The 23,655-nt window shown below is 36.1% G+C and overlaps 1 protein-coding gene across 1 annotated transcript in view; it reads right to left on the minus strand.

The window, feature by feature from the left end:
• Positions 1-23,655, minus strand: part of Dnah7 (dynein, axonemal, heavy chain 7) — a 197,157-nt gene that overhangs the window by 81,687 nt on the left and 91,815 nt on the right. Inside the window, exons 29-37 of the mRNA XM_013013366.1 lie at positions 23,215-23,397; positions 22,315-22,491; positions 18,902-19,033; positions 17,374-17,598; positions 14,976-15,173; positions 12,283-12,438; positions 9,532-9,700; positions 6,721-6,847; positions 5,262-5,481 (exon numbers count right to left, since the gene is read on the minus strand). Of these exons, the coding sequence (XP_012868820.1) occupies positions 5,262-5,481; positions 6,721-6,847; positions 9,532-9,700; positions 12,283-12,438; positions 14,976-15,173; positions 17,374-17,598; positions 18,902-19,033; positions 22,315-22,491; positions 23,215-23,397 (1,587 nt within the window). The remainder of the gene's footprint in view (positions 1-5,261; positions 5,482-6,720; positions 6,848-9,531; positions 9,701-12,282; positions 12,439-14,975; positions 15,174-17,373; positions 17,599-18,901; positions 19,034-22,314; positions 22,492-23,214; positions 23,398-23,655) is intronic.

Below are 23,655 nucleotides of genomic sequence, written 5' to 3' on the forward strand. Positions count from 1 at the left end.
CCTTTGTTTTTCCCCTACTCTTCCTTCACTCCCCACCTCCCCAACTCTTCCCACCCACTGAAGTTGTACAGTTCATTTTCAGTATAGTATCCTCTGCACCTCATTGTTACAATGAGTCAATCTGTATCCTTATTTAAACATCTTGTTATTTCCCTTCCCCTCCCCAAATTAGAAAAATGTATATACAAGGTGCAGGGCACCAACATCAATACAGTGAAAACAGTGGTTATACCATTGGGGAAGAACATACAAAAGAAACAAAAAAAATCACATAGTCATTATAAGTACATTAAAAACAACAGCAAGAAAGATAAAACCTCTTGTGTCCCTATCTTGGGATTCATTTCACTTAGCACAGTCTTATATGGTCATATGTACGTAGCTTTTTACCTCTTCTGCTTGTCCTAGACGTATACTAGCTATTGCAGATAAGGGAAACCATGGGACCTATGTTTCTTTGGGCCTGGCTTACTTCACCTAATATAATTTTTTTCAAGTCTTTCTATTTCCTAACAAATGGAGCGGTGTCATTCTTTCTGACAGAGGCATAGAATTCCGTTGTGTGTGTGTGTGTGTGTGTGTGTGTATACATACATACATATATATATATACACCATATTTTCTTGATCCATTCATTTACTGAGGGGCATCTGTGCTGGTTCCATATCTTAGTTATGGTGAATAATGCTGTGATAAACACACTTGTGCTGGTAGCTTTAGTATGGCCTTCTTTGTGATCATTTGGGTAAATACCTAAAAGTAGGATTGCTGGGTCATAGGGGAGCTCTATGTGGAGTCTTTTGAGGAACCTCCATACTGCTTTCCAAAGTGGTTGAACAAGTTTACACTCCCACCAACAATGCAGTAGTGTTCCCTTTGGGCCACATCTCCTCCAGCATCTGTTGTTATTAGAGTTCTTGGTTATAGCCATTCTAACTGGGGTGAGGTAGAATCTCAATGTTATTTTGATATTGCTTTAGTTTTATTATTTCTGTAATATAAATCATAAAATAAACAATATAAAAACATTGTCAGCAAATTTCTATAAGTTTTGTTACAAGCACATCCAAGTAAGAGTTTAAAAATAAATTTTAAATATGAATTTTGGTCAATACTCTTTGGGACCATGTGGTTGTGGGTCATTGACAGGTAGCTTGGGGATGATGTTCATGTAGTTTGTGTTTATGTGAAGGGAATGAAGGCCTCAAGCAAGTCTGTCTCCGACAATCATTCAGTCTTGGATCATGGAGTTAGTTTGACACTGGTACCCAGGGTTTGTTATTTCCCTCACCATGAAACTTCCTTTTTCTGAGACAGACATCTTTTTGAACACATTTGAAAGCCAATAGATATTATTTGTTTGATTTTGAAGAGGAAATGTTTTAGGTCGTGGGGTTGTTTTGGACATTTATTAATTACTTTTGCTGGAAGTCACTGCAAAGGACAATTCTCTAAAATAAATCCAATTATATGTACATTTTATGGGACTGAAAGAAATAATTAAGTATGCTGCATATAACAACTATTTCTTCAATGGCATTGGGGTGTCCCAATGTATAGTCTATTTTTAAGACTAAGTAAGAACATTTAGGTAGGGTCCCAATTTGATAGTAATATCCTTATATGAAGAGAGAGACATTGGCATGCTCTCTCCCTTGCTTGCCCTTTTAACTTTTTACTAATATTGATGGTACCTTGGTCTGAACTTTGAGAACATCAACTTCTCCTTTCAAGCTACTGAGTCTGTGGTGTTTTGTCATGGTGTTCAACAGACTTAATACGCATGTGCTATATATAGTATATATTCTTGCTTTCTTTATGAGCAAGCTACTTAAATCATCGGTACCAGCGTCCTCACTTGTAAATTGGAAATGGAATATCTACTTTACAAATCTCACGGATTTGTAATGATAGTGTATTACACTGGAAGTGAAATAAAATAAGGATAACATGTGGGAGAATCATATTTTTAATCTGAGACTATTGCCAAGTCAATGATTGAACTCCATCAATCCCTTTTCAGCAATGGTAGCTACATGGGCACAGCAAACTGGCTTCCACATTGCATTTCCACCAGAAGAGTATGGGGTTTCCAATTACTTCACATCCTCACACTTATCCAACATTTTGATGACAGCTACCCTCTTGGGTATAAAAGGTAGTTCACTGCATTTTGAGCATTTTCCATGTTTTTATTGTCTATTTGTGTATCATGCTTGAAGAAAAATCTGTTCAGATATGTCTTCTATTGAATGGGTTGTATTACTAAAAACGAGCTCAGTTGTATTCTAACTACTTCACACTTATCAAATATGTGATTTACGTCTCAGATTCTTTTTTTTTTTTTGTCGGTTGTGGGGCCTGAACTCTGGGCCTGGACACTTGCCCTCAGCTCCTCAGCTCAAGGCTAGTGCTCTACCACTTGGGCCACAGAGCCACTTCCAGCCTTTTCTGCTTATGTGGTGCTGAGGACTCGAACCCAGGACCTCATGCATCCAAGACAAGCACTCTACCACTGAGCCACCTTCCCAGCCCCAACAAATACGTGATTTACAAGAATCCTCTCTCATTCTATGGTTTGGCAGCATCCTTTGAAGTGTGACATGAAGTGTGACAGGTTTTATTTTATTTTTTCCATGTGTTCTATAATATCTTGGTGCAGTTTTGAAGACTAATCTATATTTAACAAGCACACTGGATAATATCTAAGTAAAGTTTGAGAGCCATAGAGAAGCCAGTTTTTTTTAATGTTTGAAGCTACTTTGTAGAATTTTATTGGGTCCTCTAATGTAACGATGTCTGTAGAAGAAAAAGCTGCCTATCATACTCTGGATCACATTAGACCCTGAAGGACTCTCTCCTGAGTGAGCAGAAAATAAAGTACAAATTAGAATGCTCGGTTCAATCATTTCATAGTTTTTGAACTATTGAGAACAATGTGCCAAACATTGTTCTTGGAACTTCATATAAATGAATGAAAAAAAAAAAAACCCTTCCTGTGGGTGCATGAGACTATCTGAGAAAGAGGAAAATAAACACAGCAAGTAACTTATATGGTAGGATAGAAGCTGATAAATGGACAGGATAGGAAAGACAGAACTGCTAATGTGGGGGCAGGGCATTAAGCGAGTATTAAATAGAGAGGGCAGTGTAGAGCTCATGGAGGAGAAGAGATTTGATTAAAGGCAGGGAGGGAACTCAGGGAAGATCAGTACTGGGAAGGAAAAGCAATCATCCCAGGCAGCCTAAACATCAAGGAAGTCAAAAGGAGGGAAATGGACAAGCCTGGTGGACAATGAGGAAGGAATGTTCCAGGAAGAAAGGCTATCAAAGACAAAGCTCCTGAGATGAAAGATGCCAGATGTTTCCTGGAACACAATTTTCTCAGGACAAAATGATGCCTTAGGCAATGCACCCTGCTATAATCTGAATCATTAAGTCTCCCCAAAATTAACATGTTGAAATACAATCATAAGCTGAGGATTAAGGGGATGTTAAAGAATGGGGACTTTATAGAGATAATTAGGAGCCCTTCAGGCCTCATGAGAACACTCGGGGAGAAACACTGTGAGCAAAGAAGAGGCTCTCCCCACATACTGAATCCCTGACCTTGACCCCTCAGCTTCCAGAATTGGGAGAAATAAATGCCTTTATGAGTAAGCCATAAAAGATTCTTTGTTACAACAGTCTCAACAAACTAAAGCATACTTCTTCAAATGAATTCAGTGTTACCTATCTTCCCCTTTAGCTTTTCTTTTTTTTTATTTATTTTTTATTTTATTTTATTTTTTTACCCCTTTAGCTTTTCTGTCTCAAGCTTTCAGTATATTTCTTTTACCCAGTGGCCCACTACACATGCATCTGAGTGGTATGGGATGCATCAACCGGTTAAAATGATGAGCTGTGAGAATCATTAGACAGTCTTTACTAAAGAACATTTTTAGTGACCTTGCTGTGACAGAATTCCCAGTGAGTAGACCCCAAATTTGGGTACATATTTGAATGTGTAAAGATTTAGGCGTTCAAATTATGTATCTTAAAAACTTACAGAAATTGGTTTGTTAAGATTTTTTTATATTCTGACTGTACCTCATGGTTTTAATATAGTAGCAAATCTCCATTTCCCCATGTTTCTTAGCTATATACAATTAACTACGGATTAAAATGGATTAAGGTTAACACACTTTGCTTCCATTTTTGCATAGTCTTTTGCCCACTAAAGTTGAACTGGTATGTTTGATACATTCGGTTTTGCATTCTCTTTTTCTCCCCTTCTTCTTTTTCCTCCTTCCCTTCTTTCCAGAAAGTTTTGAGAAAATGCACATCCATATAGTTATTCACAAGAGAACTTAGATACATTTTCCTATAGTTTTCATGATGTCAAATTATTAATCTTCCAGCTTGCATTATACTTTTGTTCTGTTTTGGATAGTAGGTAGTACTACAGATGAATGATTTACTTTTTGGGGGGGGGCGATCATGGGGCCTGAACTCTGGGCCTGGGCACTGTCCCTCAGCTCTTCAGCTCAAGGCTAGCGCTCTACCACTTGAGCCACAGTGCCACTTCCGGCTTTTCTCTTTTTGCTTATGTGGTACTGAGGAATCGAACCCAGGGCCTCATGCATGCAAGGCAAGCACTCTACCACTGAGCCACCTCCCCAGCCCCAAATGATTTACTTTTTATAAAACATCTCCTTATGAAATGTTTTACTGGGGCTGAGAAGGTGGCTCAGTGGTAGAGTGCTTACCTTGCATGCATGAGGCCCTGGGTTCATTCCTCAGCACCACACAAGCAGAAAAAGCCAGAAGTGACACTGTGGCTCAAGTGGTAGAGTGCTAGCCTTGAGCTAAAGAACTGACGGACAGCACCTAGGCTCACAGTTCAGGCGCCACAACTGACCAAAAAACAAACAAACAAACAAAAAATAACTGACCAAAAAAAAAAAAGAGAAAGAAATGTTTTACTATTGCAGAAAATTTTTGTCAGACTAATGAGGATTAACTTATTTAAATTAAATTAAATCACTTACCTATTTCAAAATATTCTGTAAGTCATCAGAAATTCCTAAATATGGGATATTAGCCATGGAAAGACTATATAATACCTTAGTATTGAATATGCAAGAATTATCTCAATCATGGCCTTCATAATTTCAAATAGTTAAATATGCTTCAACAATATAAATTGCTAAATATTACTTTTTTGCTCAGTTGACATGATAAATCTTTATTTCTTGCATGCCAATAATATGGAGTTTTACCTCGTGAACCCAAAGACGTTTTATCACTTCTTTTGTTTCTGCTGTTTCTGGTCTTGACAAACAAACACCTTGAATGACACGTGAGAAATCACGAAGATTGAACAAATAGTGAGATTTAGCTGGAGTAGGCAAGAGATTCTTCATTGCATCTTTATACAAAGTCATTGTGCCATTTACAATTTGTGTGGTCAGATCTAGAAAATCCTCTGGAAATTTATAACTTTGGAAAAGAATTTAAATAAGAGAAAAATAATGTAGAATTATCAGTAATAAAATTTTAATTCTAATTGTATTCATTTGATTTATAAAAGTCCCCTTTTCTTGTCATAACAATCATTGGTTTTCATTGCTTATACAGCTACTTCCACTTGTGCTTTTATACTATGTCTAAAGGAACCCTGGTGAACAAAGCAGGATCATCATACTGGACTCAAACAACCTAAACTACTTAAGTTAAAATTAGAGCCAGCCGAAGAACACATTTTAACTCCAAATCCAGTACCCACCAAACAAACTCTTTCACTTCCCGGCACTCTCAATTGCAAATAAATAGAATGTTCTTTAGAACATTACTGAAATGGTTATTTTCTGAAAAAAATAAAAATGCTTGTTAAAGAAAAAGGAGAGCAAGCTGGGTGCCTGTGGTCCAACCTGTAATCCTAGTTACTTGAGAGACTGAGATCTGAGGATTGCAGTGCAAAGCCAGCCCAGGCAGGAAAGGCCATGTGACTCTTAATTCCAATTAATCACTGGAAGTTGTACTGTGGTAGAGCACTAGCCTTGAGTGAGAAAGCTCAGGGATAGTACCCAGGCCCTGAGTTCAAGTCCCATGACTTATTTTTTAAAAAGGAAGAAAGAGAAAAGAGAGTAAAAGATTAAGTTGAGATACGTAGTGCAAAGAACACAATTTAGAATAGAAACACAGGGAAAGAATATTCTCTGGGAAAGATGAACTCTAATCTCTGGCATGATAAGGAGCCAGGAGCCACCTTTCTCCTCCATTACCATTAGCTAGGGTAAGGAATGACATTTTCCCAAGAATGGGCCCCAGGGAGCCAAGAGAGTTACTGCGCAAGTGAGCATGGATTCCTGACATACATGCGTCTTGTGAATAAGAACAGAAACTCCAGAGCTAGGGAGACACAATTCCCCATGGAACAAACTCCAAAGTGACATCCTCAAGATTCATAGCATACAGCAAAAAGTCATAGCATAAGCCTGTTTTGGAAAACCTTTCCAGCATTAGTTGTCCTCAGTTGTGAGACTCAAAATAGTAATTTAAACATGCATGTTATTCAGCAGAATACACTGCTTCTTTGTGTTATGTTGTCATAATAAGAAGGGAAGAAGGAAGGCGAACAATATTCTCTTCATGGAAACATTTGAGAAACACTTCCTATTTGGCATGTTTCTAAGACTTATGACACTTGATATAAAAAAATAAGTAAACAATACTTACCAGATTTTTAAATGCCAGGTTAAGATTCTAGAGAAGATTGTGAACATGGATTTATCACTAAAGTCATTGATTGTTATAATATTGAAATGTCTCATATATCGAGGAGTTACTGGATTCCGACCACCACCTAAATATTAAAAAGAGTAATTCTTAACAATAGTACCAGAATATTCCAAAGGTTTTTTTCTCCAATACTTGAAAACTGACAAATTCATGCTATACAAAAATTAATCTATTATTCAAGAAGCCCTGATATCAAAATTATTTTCCTCTCAAATTCAAAACAGTGTTTCGAGTTGAATTATTTGAATAAAATCAAGTAACTAGCATACTCTTGGGTCTACATTGCCAAAGGAAATCACAATATAAGAAAAGTGCTGCTGACTATGTTCTCCAAGGTTCACAGCCTAAAGCAATAAACATTCTCGTTATAGCCCAATATTAAGGTAGACTATTACACAATATTAATATAATCTTGGTGAATCTAACTGGCTAAATTTTAGGATCCTTTTCATGCCAATCTTGGCATAAAGCCAAATTCTTGAAATGAATTTCCTTGAGACTGATCTATGTATTACATAAATCTTCCCTGGCTGCTTTTATTTGTAAAATTTTGGGGAATCATCTGATTTTCATACAGTAATTATTATACTTACAATAGGGTGCTTAATAGGTGACTTGTAATTCAGTATGTAATTTAATAAAATTATATCTCCTTTAATATGTATAAAGTTCAGTGCTTAGCATGCTCCTGGCCCTATATTTGATCTTCAGAACAACAAATAAAATAAATGCATAGACAAATGCATTTGCTTTTTAAAAATGAAACTATCATACAACTTTTAGGCAAGAAGTGATTTCTAAATGAAATTATAAAATCACTGATTTACCTGGGCATGTTTAAGGAAGTCACAGAAGGAAAGTAGAGAATAGCTATCCCAACTCTGTTTCTTTTTTTTAATTTTTTTATGTAAAAATACTGTACAGAGGGGTTACAATTATATGAGCAAGGTAATGAGTACATTTCTTATCAAGCATTGTTACCTCCTCCTTTGTTTTTCCCCTACCATCCCTTCCCTCCCTTCCCTCCCACCTCCACAACTACACAACTACCCCTCCCTCCCTCATCTAAATTGTAAAGTTCCCAACTCTGTTTCTAATCTTCTCCCCCACAGGAGAAATAGCAATGTCTTTCTAAACAAGGTCCTAGGGAGGATATCCTGTGGATTCAGTCTATTCTTCTTATCAGTCCCTAATTATGCAGGTAAAACTGGGCACTTGAGTACAGATGACTGACAACAGGAGCCATACAGGCATGTACTTAAAAAAAAAGCTTAAAAATAATCCAGTGAGCAAGGTGAGAGAAATTACTGGTTTAAAACAAACTATCCACATCAAAGATTTAGTAAAGGTTGGCGTAGGAGGCAAATTCAAGAAAGCGTTCATGAAGTGGAATATTCATGCAAGAAATATCTTTTTTTTTACTTGTTTAAAGTTTAGAATTATTCTTTTTTTTAATTTTATTTTATTTTATTTGTGAACATACTGTACAGAGGGGTTACAACTGCATGGGCAGGATAATGCGTACATTTCTTACCAAGCATCATGCAAGAAATATCTTGAACACACTAGCATGTCAGTAAAAGAACAATCTCTAGTTAGTAGAATCAAGTCATTTTAGACATATTAACATAGTTTTCCTATATAGAGAATCCTTTCAGTTTAAAATTTTCTCTGAAAATTCTAAAAGTAAGTTCCTCCAGCCACTTTCTGAATTCCTTTTAGCAACCTGCCTATAAACAGAGACTGGCAATGAGTTAATTGTGAGGGAGGGACATACAAAGCAACAAAGAAATCATCTTATAAATATGTTAGAAACAATAGCAAAAAAGAAAAACCATTTGAGTCCTTATCTTGGGGTTCATTTTGTCTAACATCAAATTATCTGACCATTTTTGCTTGTCTCAGACATATACTAGTTATTGCAAATATGTACTTGATGTTGGTATAATTTGGGGAGGGGAAGGGAAAAAACAAATTGTTTAAATAGGGATACAGGTGGACCCATTGCAACAATGAGATGTACAAGACATTATGTGGAAAAAGGAACTTTACAACTTTGGCGGGGTTGGAGGGGGGGAGATGGGAAGGGATGGGAAGGGAAAACAAAGGAGGAGGCAACAATGCTTGATAAGAACAAATTGTTTAGATAGGGATATAGGTGGACCCATTGCAACAATGAGATGTACAACTTTACAATTTTGGCCGGGGTGAGGGGTGGGAAGGGGGGAGGGGGAAGCAGGGTGGGGGGGAGAGATGGGAAGGGATGGGAAGGGGAAACAAAGGAGGAGGCAACAGTTATGTTTGATAAGAAATGTACTCATTACCTTGTTCATGTAATTGTAACCCCTCTGTACGGTATTTTCACAATAAAAAAAATAGTAGAAAGAAAAAAAAAAACCTAAAAAAAAATTGTGAGGGAGCAGGAAGATTCTATCCAAAGGAAGCATAGAGGAAATGAACTGTCCTGGGAAGACAACGGGAGATCTATCCAGTTTCTGGAATGCAAGGGCATTAAATGAGAAACTAAGTTCCATAAAGTAAGAGACTAGATTTGGAAAAAGTCAAAGGTGAAGGGAACAACAAAGATCACCCGCTTTATAGAGTGGGATTGTGGCAAATGTCATCATGTTAGATATACATAGGACATATATACAGAAAACACTGTCATTCTCTTTGTTTCTCCATTTATCTCTATAGCAGCCAGAGTGATTCTTTCTGTGTTAATAATCATAATATCAGAATATATACCTGGAGGTCCCATGGCACACATGATCTGAATGTCCACTAGTTTAATCATAGAACAATCTTTGAGGTCATACCAATTCCAGTGATCTAACCATTGTCTAAGTAACTCAATGGGAGGCTGGGCCCCATAGACCTCTCGAGCAGGCATATTGACGTCATCTACAAAGACAACCTAAGGATTAAAAGAGAGGAGGCATTACAAAATACCATGTAAACGATGTTGAGGCAGATTATTAGATTACACTCTTGGAAAGTACATGTAACAGAAGTGATGGCTTATTTTCCAAGCATGGAATAAGGAAATAGTTCCCCATTTATTATTTACCTAAGAATGAAGAGAGCTCATTACTAACCTTTATCAATTAGCCCTTAATTATCCTCTCATACAATCTGTTTCTTAATCTTCCTTGGGTTTTTTCATTGTAAAACAGATGAGAAAGGTGTGAGTTTTAGATTATAACCACTGAGTAGTAAAAGTTAGGATAAGAAAGAAGTTCTTCACAGGTCATTGAATTGTTAAAGGTCTAGGATTGTAAGTAGAAAACACTCTGATGACTACAAATGTTACTGAAAGAATTCAGAAGAATAATAAGAGGGGGTGAATATGATCCAAGCACATAAATGCATGTATAGAATTATCACAAAAATCCTTTTGTACAATTGATATGTGCTAATACAAAGTAAGTGGGAAAGAAGCAAGATGGCATTGTAGAAGCTTTTTCTGTTGGAGTCAGTGAATGAGAAGAGTCAGAGTAACAAAAAGAGAGATACTTGGTAGAACAAAAGTGAGGAAGACTACCAAGAATCACATGAGAAGAGCAGTTCAGGTGAAAAGTATGACAAAACAGAAAGGTGACAGAGAAAATTAGAAACAATTTACAGCTTTAGTGCAGGTATCTTTTGTAGGGAAGGAGAAAGGAGAAGCCAAATCTCTCTTTGTCCTGCTTGGGATGATTCAAACTTCCAACCAATGAATTGGCCTCAGTTATGTAAATCTCAATGCAGGAGCCAAGGAAATATTTTAAAAACAAGCCAGCATGACACCTCTAAATATCAGCAACCAGACAACAACAGACACTAAGCATAGTGAAGAGGAAAAAAGCACAAAGAACTCAAAAGCATGATTATAAGAGTGATCAACAGAATGTAAAGGGAGACATATGTGAATTTATATATATATATATATATATATCCTCTTAAATGCATAATATATATGCACGCAGCTGAAGAAACTCTAAGAGAATATAAGAAAATACCGCTAAATGAAGTAGAGAAAAATATGTAAGAAATAAAAGAGATTCAATAATAGTACAGAAATCCTGAAAAAAAATCAACTAAACTTCTAGAAAAGAAAAAGACCAGTAATTCAAATAAAAAATCAATGGACTATCTCTCCAGTATAGTGAATCAAATTTTAAAAAAATATTAGCACTATAATAACAAAGACAGCTCTAAAGAAAAAAGAACAGAAGACTCAGAAAAAGAAAAAATATACCAACACAGCCATCTGATGATTGACAAAGTAGTCACAAAGAATACACTGGAGAAAAAACTATCATCAACAAATGGTGCTAGGAAACTATATGCAGAAGACTAAAACTAGACCTCTGTTTCATGCCTTGAACACAAACTTCAGCTCAAGATGAATTGAAGATCTTAATCCCTAAAACTTTGAAACTACTACAGGAAAATTGGAAGATATGGGCAAAAATAATATTTTCTGAATAAGATGAATTGTTTAGCAAATAAGAGCAAGAATTTACAAATTAAAGATTGGGCATTTCAAAAGATGCACTAGTAGAATCAACCAGAGTGGAAGAAAATCTCTGTCAGGTGTTCAATGGATAAAAGATTAATATCCAAAATATTCGGACCTCAAAAAATTAAGAAGAAAATTGACAAATAATTCAATTTTTAATTGAACAAATTGAATAGGCATTTCTCAAAAGAAGAAATTCAAGTGGTTAATAAATGCACAAGGAAATGTTAAACATTATTGGCTATAAATGTAAATCAAAATTATACTAAGATTCCATCTCATACAAATCAGAATGTCAATCATCAAAAAACAATAGCAAGCAGTAGCAAGGATATAGGGTCATAGAGGGAGGAATTAATCTCATTCACTGTTGGAAGGAATGTAAACTGGTACAACCACTACAAAAATCAGTATGGATGTTCCTCAGAAAACTAAAGATAGACCTACCCTACCAGACAACTCTTGTATATGTAAACCCAAACAAAAATTGATGAAGAGAGACATAACTACATTCCCATGATTGTTGAAGGTTTATTTCTTAATAGCTAAACTGTGAAATCCACTGAGGTACCAATAACGGATGAATAGATGAAGGAAATGTAGTACACCTATACTACAGGAACTAAACCATAAAGAAAAAAAATTATGTCATTTACAGGAAATTGGATGGAACAGGAGATTGTTATATTGAACAAGATATGCCAAGCTCAAAAAGCTGAATATCAATCATTTTCACCTATTTGTACTTCACAAGGATGATGATGATGATGGTGATGATAGTAATGGTTGCCTGCCATGAATGTAAAAGATGGGCTGTGTAGGAGAGGATGAGTGGGGGAAACGTGGAGAATAGAGGAGAAACTAAGGGGTGAGGAGATTTGAAGTGTATGTGCATGTATGGGATTGTCAATAAAACTATTATTATATATGCTTATTCAAAAATAAAATAAGGAAAGATAGAATTAGGAAGGAAAATAATTTCTAGAAAACATTACCATTCTCTTGCCCAAAGGAGGACCAAAAACTCCTTTTCTTCTTTTATCCAATTTCGACATGATAATATTCTGAGTTTGAGCTGCTGTCGTTTGCGCTGAGAAGTTAACTATGAGAGGTTTGTAGATTTCCTTATTGATTTGATTCAAAAGAAAATTCTATGTAATGGGAAATAGTGAGTAAGCTAGTGTTAAAATGTTTTTCTAATTCTAGAAATTTGTATCAATTGACTTAAAAAATTTGAAATAAGTATACTTTTACTTTTTACCCTGATACTTTAAAAATTAAATAAATAAAACATACATTTGCATAAGTGATCATTACATGTTTTCTTCCATTTAAATGAATTATTAGCAATTCTTACAATTTCCCCAGAGATAAAATTCCGTTTGGCCCACTAGCTAAAAATATATATGATGCTAGCATATAAAACTCTCAAAATTAAGTATAAACCTGTGAAAGGACTCATTTTGAATGATAAACTATGCACTAATTAAAATTATTCTATGAAGGCTATGTGGTTATGTGGAAGGAAATTACTCCTGTCAGCTGACATTTAAATGTGAAATAGACAATACATACTAACTATTGCATTTGTACATATGTACATGTCACATTAACTGTTTCTACATTTAAGTTAAACTCATTAGAAATGTAAACTATGTGCAATTATAGACTCCTCTTCATAAGAATTTTAACTTCTTCAACATATCTGCTGTCAACCAGTGTCTTTAGAAATGTTTTTGTGACATATCATTATGATTTATTTCATTTTTTACCCCACTCCAATTCATTGCATTTTATGTAATATCTAACCAGAATATTATCTATTTTTTCATTGTTACTTTACAATCTAATATACAGAAATGCAACAATTTGAAGAAAATGTCATTACAGCCATTAAACTTCCTGGTTAATCACTTTAATAAAATAAAATGAGGGTACATACAAAAGTTTCTCATATGAATAAATTCTCAATAAGATTTTTTGATGTGAATGTCTCACTAAAACAAACTCATTCAAGTAATTGCAATGAAAGTTATTTTCTCAAAATAATTCCTTTCACTACAGAATACATTTTTGAGCCCCCAGACTTACATTTGTATTATTTATGACAAAGATATAATTACTTCACTGGGGCAATAAAGTGTCCCTGCAAGGCATAGTAGACAGTTTGATTCAGTACAACACTTCTACACAACAGTTAATTATTACTGAAAATTCAACTACTCTACTTCTAGGAACATAGGCAGAGATAATAACAAAAATTTACCCACAAAATTAATTTCAATCTTGTTTTCAATGCAAAATACCGTGAAAATTAGAAAATTGAATTAATTCTCATAAAATGTTAATTATTATGACATCCGTAATCATCTCGTAGAAGAATAATGGAATGCAAAAGTATTTATGATATGAGTGAACAAGAAAAAAAGCAGATTATAAAATTATGTTCCAATTTTGCAAAAGTTAATGATTTTAATACCAGGACAGACTATCATGGGCTACATTTGATGGCTATATGAGTGACAACAGCTAAATTTTTCTTGAAATAGTACCTTTATTTCTGTCAAATCTCCATTCCCTATCTCTTGATGTCATAGAAAAGTCCCTGATCATTTTCAGAGTTGTTTTTTTTCTTTCTTTTTTTCCCAAATACAGATCAAATAAACACCAAGTCAACTTCTCCCCTGCTCTCTCATGAATATTCCCTGATATGATAACATGTCATTGCAACACTTTATAAAAGAGATTATATAATAAATGAATACTAGGAAAATTATTTGACTACATTCATAAATATATTCCAGAAATATTAAGGATTCAATTTAAACTAGAGTCAATGAAGCATTAGAAACAAGACATTGCCAAAAACTGGGAGAGCCGGGTGGTGATGTCACACCTGTCATCCTAGCTACTGAGGAGGCTGAGATCTCAGGATCATAATTTGCAAACACGTGAGGCAGAAAGGTCTGGGAGACTGACTCTAAAATAACAAGCCAAAAGTAAGGCTGAAGGCATTGCTCAAGTTGTAGAATGCTACCTGAGCAAGCAAGTGGAGCAAAGAGTAAAGACCTTAGTTCAAAACCTAGTACTGCAAAATCAGTAAGTAAACAAAAAATGTTTTCTAAAATATAGAAATGTGAATTAACTAGGAACCTGGGACTGCAGAAGGACTAGGAGTAAACTGCTGAAATTCTTTTTTTTAAAGTAAGGTTTTTTTTTTATTGTGAAAATACAGAGGGGTTACAGTTATATGAGCAAGGTAATGAGTACATTTCTTATCAAGCATTGTTGCCTCCTCCTTTGTTTTTCCTCTACCATCCCTTCCCTCCCCCCTCCTCAACTATACTCCCTCCACCTCCAGCCCCACTTAAATTGTAAAGTTTATTTTTCCACATAGTGTCTTATACATCTCATTGTTGCAATGGGTCCACCTGTATCCCTCTTTAAACAATTTTAGACACTGAAATTCTGAGCAGTGTTTGTTAAAGCAGCTGCCTTATTTTTTCTGAACACTGATTTAACTACACATTAATCTTGTGGACATAAAATAATTTCTAAAATATGAAGTCCAACTAAAATACACTTTTTGTGAAATATAATTTTTATCCTGAACAAACTATTATTAAAAGAAATAGCATGGTTAGTACTACTACACACATCCTAATATGTAGATGTTTACAATACTTACAATGATATAAACACTCTTTCCAGTTCCTGTTGGTCCTACAAATATTGAAGGCTTTTGATGCGTGGTCAAAAGGTTCATTAATACAGAGTATCGAATTGTGTCAAGAGTTGGCACAATAATCTCATTAAATTGCACATCTTTGGGTATTGGAGGGGCCTCTTCCAACTTCTTTATCCAGGGCTCCCATTTTCCTAGTCCCTGTTTATAATAAGTAGCGAAAATGGCGAAAGTTACTTTGTGAAATATCTTTAAAAGTTCCATACTTCTGCATTGTAGAGAATAGCAAGACCAACAAACCTTGAGAGTTAGATTTGTTTTACCCAAATACAACATTCAGTTCAAAAGCTAAAATTCATATGTAAATTAAGGAGAAATTAGCTTTTGTTTGAAATAAAATGAAAAATCACTGCTTATGCTAGTACCTTGGATTGTTTAGGAGCATTGAGTAAATTACACTGTATCCATGGATTAAGTAAAAAGGAATTTTAAATGGTAACACAATATTTTCTCCTGGGATGATCAATTACTTATTGCTTAACTTTTACAGTTTGTTTATGAAATTGGCTTGTCATTTCAAGCTTATTCTTATAAAAATTCTAATTCTAATAAAATAATATACTAAAAGTATAATACACTCAAGTATACAGCCTGTAGCATTAACTATGTTCATGTGGCAGCCTAACAGACCACGGAACAGCAGAACTTCCTAATCTGTGATTATTATTATGAAGAAACATTATGCTACAACTTTGTACCTGATTAGTTTATGAACTATAATTTCTGATAGTGTTTATCATAAAAAGTTTCAAAACTGCCCTGTTGGTAGAATGCCATTGCCCCTCTTCATTCTTAATACAGGATAAAATCCAAATTCTGGTCACTCACTTCCCATCAGAATTCAGACCCACCTTTCCTTCCCATTGTCATGTAATTTATATGCAGTTCTCATGGATGAGTACATCACTTGCACAAGTCCCTCTACCATGGGCCTTGACACATAGCAACGTGTAAAGAAAAGGCAATGCCTTTTCTAGAAACTTCTCTTAAGAAAACAACCAGATATGGATATAGTGATCTGTGTCCAACAATAAGCACCAAAGAAGTATTTATAAAGTGGAAAACCTGAAAGTAACAAAAAAAAAAAAAACCTTGATTGACTCTAGAGAGGTCTTAGAAAACAAATGTGCTGAAGAAACATTAATGAGACATAAGGTGTTTTCTTTAGTAAGTGAAAAAAGGATTTAAAAAGCCAAGATTTGGTGCTCAGGAGGGTGAGATCTGAGCATTGCAGTTCAAAACTAGTCCAAGTAGAAAGTCCATGTGACTAGTATCCCCAATAAAAACTATACCCCTCCAAAAACTCAGAATTGAATCTGTGGCTCAAGTTGGAGAGAGCTAGCCTTGAGAAAAGAAAAAAAGGACAAAAAATACCCTGCACACCCATGGGTGTGTGTGTGTGTGTATATATATATATATATATATATATATATATATATATATATATACACATACATACATATACATGTATACATATATATACATGCATATGTATTTCAGATATATGTATGTATATATATGTATATGTATGTGTGTATGTCCTAAACTCTGTCCTCAGCACAGTGTCTGTAGAAGATGACATATATAACAATCAAGCAAATACTACCTACATTTTTATTATCATTATTATTAGTCATAGTATGAATATTAGTGTGTGGAACTTGAACTCAAGGCCTTATACTCTACCTTAGCTTTCTTCTAGCCAAGAATAGTGCTCTACCACTTGAGCCACAGCTTCACTTCCCACTTTTTGCTCATTAACTGGAGATAAGAGTTTAAGGCAAGGACATTTGACCGGGCTGGCTTGACCGGGCTGGCTTCTAACCAAGATCCTTAGATCTGGGTCTCCCCAGTATCTAGGATTATAGGTATGAGCCATCAGCACCCTGATCCATGTTTTATTATTTAATGCATTTGGGATATGTTGAATTAACATTTAAGCAGCTGCAACCCTCCAGGATTTAGTGCCTGTAATATACTAAGGAGTACATGAAACCCCAACAGGTATCCTTCAACAGATGTGCCTGCTACTGAGCTACATGGTATGCATATGATTCTATTTAATGAGTATGGTTAGTTCACCAAGTGTTATTGTCACCATATTTTAGTTGCTAAGAAAAACTATATTCAGAGAAATTAGTTAGTCCACAGCTGTGTAGAAAGAAGGTTTACTAGGATGCAAACCCAGGTACATCTGAATTCAAAGCCAGTATATCCTCCTTGAGTCCAGGTGGTCTGTTAAGATAAATAGCGATGGATCAATGGCCACAAGGGCCAGTATGTGCCATGTCTCAGAGGATACTGCCAGACTGCCAGTTGGAAAGCTTGCTTCAGAACTCACCTCACTGATAAATTGATAATCATAAATTGTTCCTTTATCAGGAAATGGGACAGTTAATTTCTTTGTGGATGTATTTTCTGTACCACTTAGTAATTTAAATCTATTTCGAGTAAGGTCTGACATTGGACCTTCCATTAGTTCTCGAAGAATCTTACTAAATTTCACCCGGTCCTCAGCTGTACAAGTGGCACCGACAGACCAGATCAAGGAAAACAGAAATATGCCCTGCAATGGAGAGATGAGAAGATAAAGCAACAATTAAGGAGTCACTTCAGATGATCCTTGCAGCTGAAATCATATCAGCCAGACTGATATCTCTGAAAAGAAATCCATGAACTATGAAACAGTACAGATCACAGAAGGATTTTATAAGAATTACACTTTTTTCAGATTGAATTGCTTATAAAATCTAATACAAAATATAAATTCTAGAACAGTGAAACTTTGAAATAAGTACTCTCGTAAATCTTATGATTTTTTAAATACTTAGGAAAAGACTGATCTTAAAAGGAACATTGAGGTAAGTTTTTATTAGTGTGTTAAGACACACTTATAGGTAAATAACACATTTTATCATTTAAATACTGATATTCTGGGTTAAAGTAAGACAAGTTTTTATTCTTTCATTTGTTATATCCGAATGCTAATTATATAAATTATAATTGCCATCCCATAAGAAACAAAAGACACTGACTTTTTCTTACAAGACTCAGGCAAGGAGAACTGAGTAGAAAATCACCACCAACTGGATGAGAAAAATCTGTTTGCTTATTTTAAAATCAAATCTTCTTTTAAATGCTAAAGGCCACAGAGTCCTGACTATGCTTAGAAAAGTTGTAGATTGAGGAGCTCCAGTGATGCAATCGGTTAGTGCACCGTACTTATAAAAGTTGTAGATTGAGATCAGAGTGTGGTGGTTTGAGACCATCTTAGGCCAAATGTTAGCAAGGCCCATCTTGAAAACAAGGTGGATATGGTGGTACATGACTATAATTTCAGCTACTCAGAGGGTGAGACTGGGAAGATCACATAGCTCAAGGCCAGCAAATCAAAATATTAGCAAGATCCCAAGAAAATGGCCATAGTGACATGTGCCGGTGGTCCCAGCTTTGTGGGAATCATAGAATAAAATTTAAAACCTGCCTATCAATTATCTATGTCTTCTTGCTTTCCTCAACCAAAATATACATTTGTATACATTATATATCTACCTTCCTAGGTATAGTTTGTGTATAGTAAGTTTATATAATTTTTCCTTGTGAAAAACAAAGAAAATAAATCGAAGAACAAGGGAAATGAATTACAATTTGGAAGGGAATTGGAACATATTGGGAATAGATTGTTCTTGAGGGTTATCACTGGGGTCTACTCAAACCCCATGATGCAGCACAACTTCTGGTCCAGAAGCTGGCAGTCAGCACTTGGCTTGGGGCTTGACTTTCCCTCCCACTTCAGCTCCCACTGCTGTCTTGTCTCCAACTTCAAGAGCAAAACAAGCCTTGGCAATGCAGAAAGGGACGGGTCCCACCTCTAGCAAAGAGAATGATTCTCGGTCATTTCTTTCCTTTTGTTTGGCTTCATCAGCAAAGTCATCTATAAAACAATCTATCAGATTCATTAAGGATCGGACCAAGTTTGTATCTGAAGTAGGAGATAATTCCTGCAAAGTCAGAAAAAAAGCTATAATAAATAAATTATATGAGGCATTAGATAAAGTACTATCAGCTAATGTTTATTCAGTTCATTTAATCCAGACAGCTGTTACACATATGAATAAGTATTGTTCTAATGATTGTTTTATAAGGGGAAACAGAGGCATAGTAATTCCTTGCCTCAAGTATGTCAGCAGGCAGTGTCTTGTTTAGGCAGTAAGTGTTCTTCAAGCTCTCTTACACTAATTCTCAAATTCAGAAAAGTAACATCCTGGTACATGTTTGATCAAAGGCATAGATTCTATCCTTTATTAATTTTACAAATCAAACTGCTAAAAGGTCTTTCAGAGAAGGTAATTAATTAGCAAATTTATAATGTTTTAATAAATAAGCCTGTTTTGGAAATATTTATGAGCCACGGCAGTCATTAGAGTAAACACCATCCTATGAAATACATATCCAAATCTCAAGTCCATAAAACCATTGCTGGAGTTCTGTAAATGCTAGGCACTCACTATAACAACTGACAAATGGCATATGATGCAGAGCTCCTAGAACTATGTGGCATATAAAGTTCTCAATGGCTATATGTCAGCTGTCTTCCCAGCTCCAATTGCAAGCATTAAGAGTTGTACTGCTTCAAAGTGAATGTGTAAAAACTCACTCTCTGAAATCAACCCATTCAAGACAGGTGCTGTTGAAAGGGGGTGACATTGATCAAGATGCACTGCATTCATAAACTGCAATTCCTTTGTACAACTACTTCCAGATAACTTAAAAACTCTAAGAAAGACAAATTCTTGGGTGGGAAGGTGACTCAGTGATAGAGCGCTTGCCTTGGATGCCTGAGGCCCTGGGTTTGATTCCTCAGCACCACATAAGCAAAAAGAAAAAAAGCCGGAAGTGGCGCTATGGCTCAAGTGGTAGAGCGCTAGCCTTGAGCTGAAGAGCTGAGGGACAGAGCCCAGGCCCAGAGTTCAGGCCTCACGTCCGGACCCCCCCCCCAAAAAAAAAGACAAGTTCTTATTACAAATGGGAAACAACAGACATTTAGAATTTCTTCAAGGGGGACGAAAGTCATGCTGTACTAAGTTTGCTTTACAAGTTTTATGTTTTGCTATAGAAATGACATATGTGGGGGCTGGGAAGGTGGCTCAGTGGTAGAGTGCTTGCCTTGCATCCCTGAGGCCCTGGGTTCAATTCCTCAGCACCACATAAGCAGAAAAGAAAAAGCCGGAAATGGTGTTGTGGCTCAAGTAGTAGAGCACTAGCCTTGAGGTGAAGAGCTGAGGGACAGTGCCCAGGCCCAGAGTTCAGGCCCATGACTGGACCCCCCCCAAAAAAAAAGAAAAAGAAGACATATGTGGAAATTTTATGCATTTCTTTGTGATAACTAAATTCTTTGACAGTGCTAGGAAGAATACGAATTCCACGGCTCATTTCATTATGACCCTTTGCTCGTGTATGTGCATGCATGGAAAGAGCAGCCTACACGCATTTTCTCCTTGGTGTCTCCACGTGCCTTTGTCTCCCCACTTTCTTGCTTTTGCTAAAGACAGTCCATATTATCAATTGCCAGTTCTGTGGGATGTAAGTCTACCCTTTTGCTGCCTTCATCTCGTTTCCTAGTAGCATACCGTAATTTGGACAACTTCCTTAATAAAATCTTTTCTTCCTTCCTATCATCTTGCTTAACTCACTAGTAGATCCACCTGAGGTTCCAGCCTCTACTTTTCTCCTTTGGCCTCAGATTTTATCTGAGTATTTGTGTGCTGACATGGTTTTGAAATCCATTCTCCAAATCTGTACCCTGAGCCAAACATCTGCCTGCAGTCCTTCTCCAACAGCAGGAGAAATATCAGTCCAATTTTCCTGTTTGTTCCTGAGCCAAAGGATTTCTGAAAGACTTCTGACCAACATCTTCCAATGTAGAAATTAATGCCTGTAATTAAATGCCTGTAATTTGCTGCTGGAAAGGGGTTAAGAGTCTTAATGGTGCTTCAAGAACTCAGGCAGACTTCATTCTCATTAGCCCTTTTCTCTCTTTCTCTGTCTCGTCTACCCATCTCCTAACCTAAGGTACAGTGAAAGAGAGAACAGATTTTCCGACTTTCATATCCCTTTCTAATCTTTATATCACAAACTGACTTATTGTTGGAAATCTGAAAAGTAAAGAAATATATAAAACAAAAATTTTAAATACAACAGCCCATCATAAATAACATTTGTTATATACATTTTTTCTCTATCCACTCAGCATTACACAGGCTTTTGGGGATTTTGCTTTTCTCACTTACTTTATTAGCATCAACTAGCTGGACAGGGTGTTTCATTTTGACATGTTCACATATACATATGCTATACCTTGATCAGATTTATCCTTTTGTCACTCTCCCTATCTTCCAAAGTAATCAGTAAGCTTTACTGTTCCATTCTCACACATATGCATACAGCATTTGACCTTATTCACCCTCTTTCACACGTTAATTAATTTTTTATTTTTAGAATAATGTTTTCTCAAACTCTTAAGATGATTCACTTCTAATATTTTTCAAGAATCATTATGTGAATTAAAATCTTTTCAGTTTCACCAGATGAAAGGCTGCAGCCAGTCCTGGTGGTACAAACTTGTGATCCCAGCACTCCTGAGGCTGAGGCAGGAAGGTTTTACAGTTAGAGGCCAGATTGAATGACATAGTAAGGCTGCCTCACAAAGATGAAGAAAGAAAAAAAGATTAAATAGGCAAAGAAAAATTTATAAATATTTTATCCATTAGTTGATGATAAAAAAAAGACATTAAGATGAATATACTTGGTTCACATGAGTTTTCCATTGTGACGGTGGTTCCTCTCCAAAGACGGGACCAGGCATGGTGGGAATGAGGGCCTGCTCCATTCACAGGCTTCTCACACACTGAGCGGCAGGTGCAGTAGAACAAGGCAGTGCTCTGCACGCCAGCTCGTCGCAGCACAGACGCACACGCTCCATACATTGTTTACAGGCTCCCATTCTGTCCACCCAGAGCCTGCCCACAACAGCGTCTGTTTATCCTCCCACCGGGCAAAAGTGGCGTCTGGCCGAATATGGCATCGAGTCACCCGAGGCAGTGCAAAAGACACTCAGGGTTCAATGAATATGTTGAGCCAGCTGGAGTTTGGTCTTTGAGAAGTTCAGGGTTAGAGTCCTCTGGAAGTGAGGGTGAGAGAGGCTGACTAACTCTACTCACCCGTATCCTGTTTATTATCTTAATGTTTATATTCTTTATCTTAAAGTTCTTATTCCTCTCACCTTTGTATGCCTTCTAATAAATTCAACAGAAAGAGGAACCATTCTGTCAAATAAGCCTATTATAAACTCCTTTTGTATAGCATTGACTGAAGGAGGTAGAATGTTGATCCAGGACAACATCAGCGGCCTCCAGCCGAGCATGTGAGGCTCCATGTAGATCATACCACATCTGGACACCTGGAGAAATAAGCATTGTTTACCACTAAGACAGAACAGGTAACGTTTGCCTTGTACAGGTCAGTCTGCTTAGACATAAGTCAAGTAGTCAAGAGCTGACAGAGGAAGAGATTTACTATCATAGATAAGCTAGCTCATCAAAGCACCTAATTGTCTAGTCATCAGATAGTTCACAGTTCTGCAAATCTCAAGAGCATGGCTCATTATTTCCTGAGCCATTCTTGTAACTGCAGCTCCTGACATAGAGCATGATGGACAAGACAGAACAAGACCCTAAGACCCTCTTGCTAATCATTAAATTCACAGAAAAGAAGGGAAACAAAACTCCATCTGATTACTGTAAACATAGGGGTTAAGTGCGAAGTTAAACAAAACATTGGGCCCTAGATCTGGTCTCAGTGGTTGGCTTTTCTGTGACTCATCTGTTTCTTAGCACTGTCAGGAAGGTGTTGGGAGGGAAAATATTTATAAAATTTCATGGTCTCAATTTTTGTGATCTCAGTTTTTTAACCAAATAGAGGAAAACAAAAAAGACAAAAGAGGAAAACAGCCTGATCGCTCCATTTGCCCAGATATGCCAACAGATGTCTGCTCATGAGAATCATAGATCACTTTTATAATAAATTCTCCCAATAAGTTTCACTTAAAGTCAAAGCTAATGAGTAAATAAGACAGTTCTAACATTGCAAAATCTATAAGAAGATGTCAAAACTGAGAACTTACAGTGGCAGGGGAAGCAACTTCTAAATCCATTGGTTCAAAAATCAGATTCATTTGTGGTGACATTTGAATAATTTCCCCGCTCATCAGACACAGCTTTTTGTTGTCATCTAGCACAGTATTCATGTTTTCAATCCATACAGCATCAACTGGGCCATCAAAAATTAACCACTTCCTATCTGGAGTCTATTTTAGGCATATGGTCAATGAAGGGCAAAAATGAGACAAAAGAAACAATTCAATAGTAACATTTTAAAATTTCATAATATAACTGAGTTAATTTTACCATGAAATATAAAGGTAACTTTGAATGGAGTATATATGCACGTATATAGGTAAATATATGCATACAAATATATAATCTATGTGTATAAATTTATATATATGTACATGTTATATCAAGGAAAGCTATTTTTTGCTATGGACAAGACAAAAACCTAACAT

Source organism: Dipodomys ordii, unplaced genomic scaffold, assembly GCF_000151885.1.
Source record: "Dipodomys ordii isolate 6190 unplaced genomic scaffold, Dord_2.0 Scaffold1, whole genome shotgun sequence".
Taxonomy (NCBI): Eukaryota; Metazoa; Chordata; class Mammalia; order Rodentia; family Heteromyidae; genus Dipodomys; species Dipodomys ordii.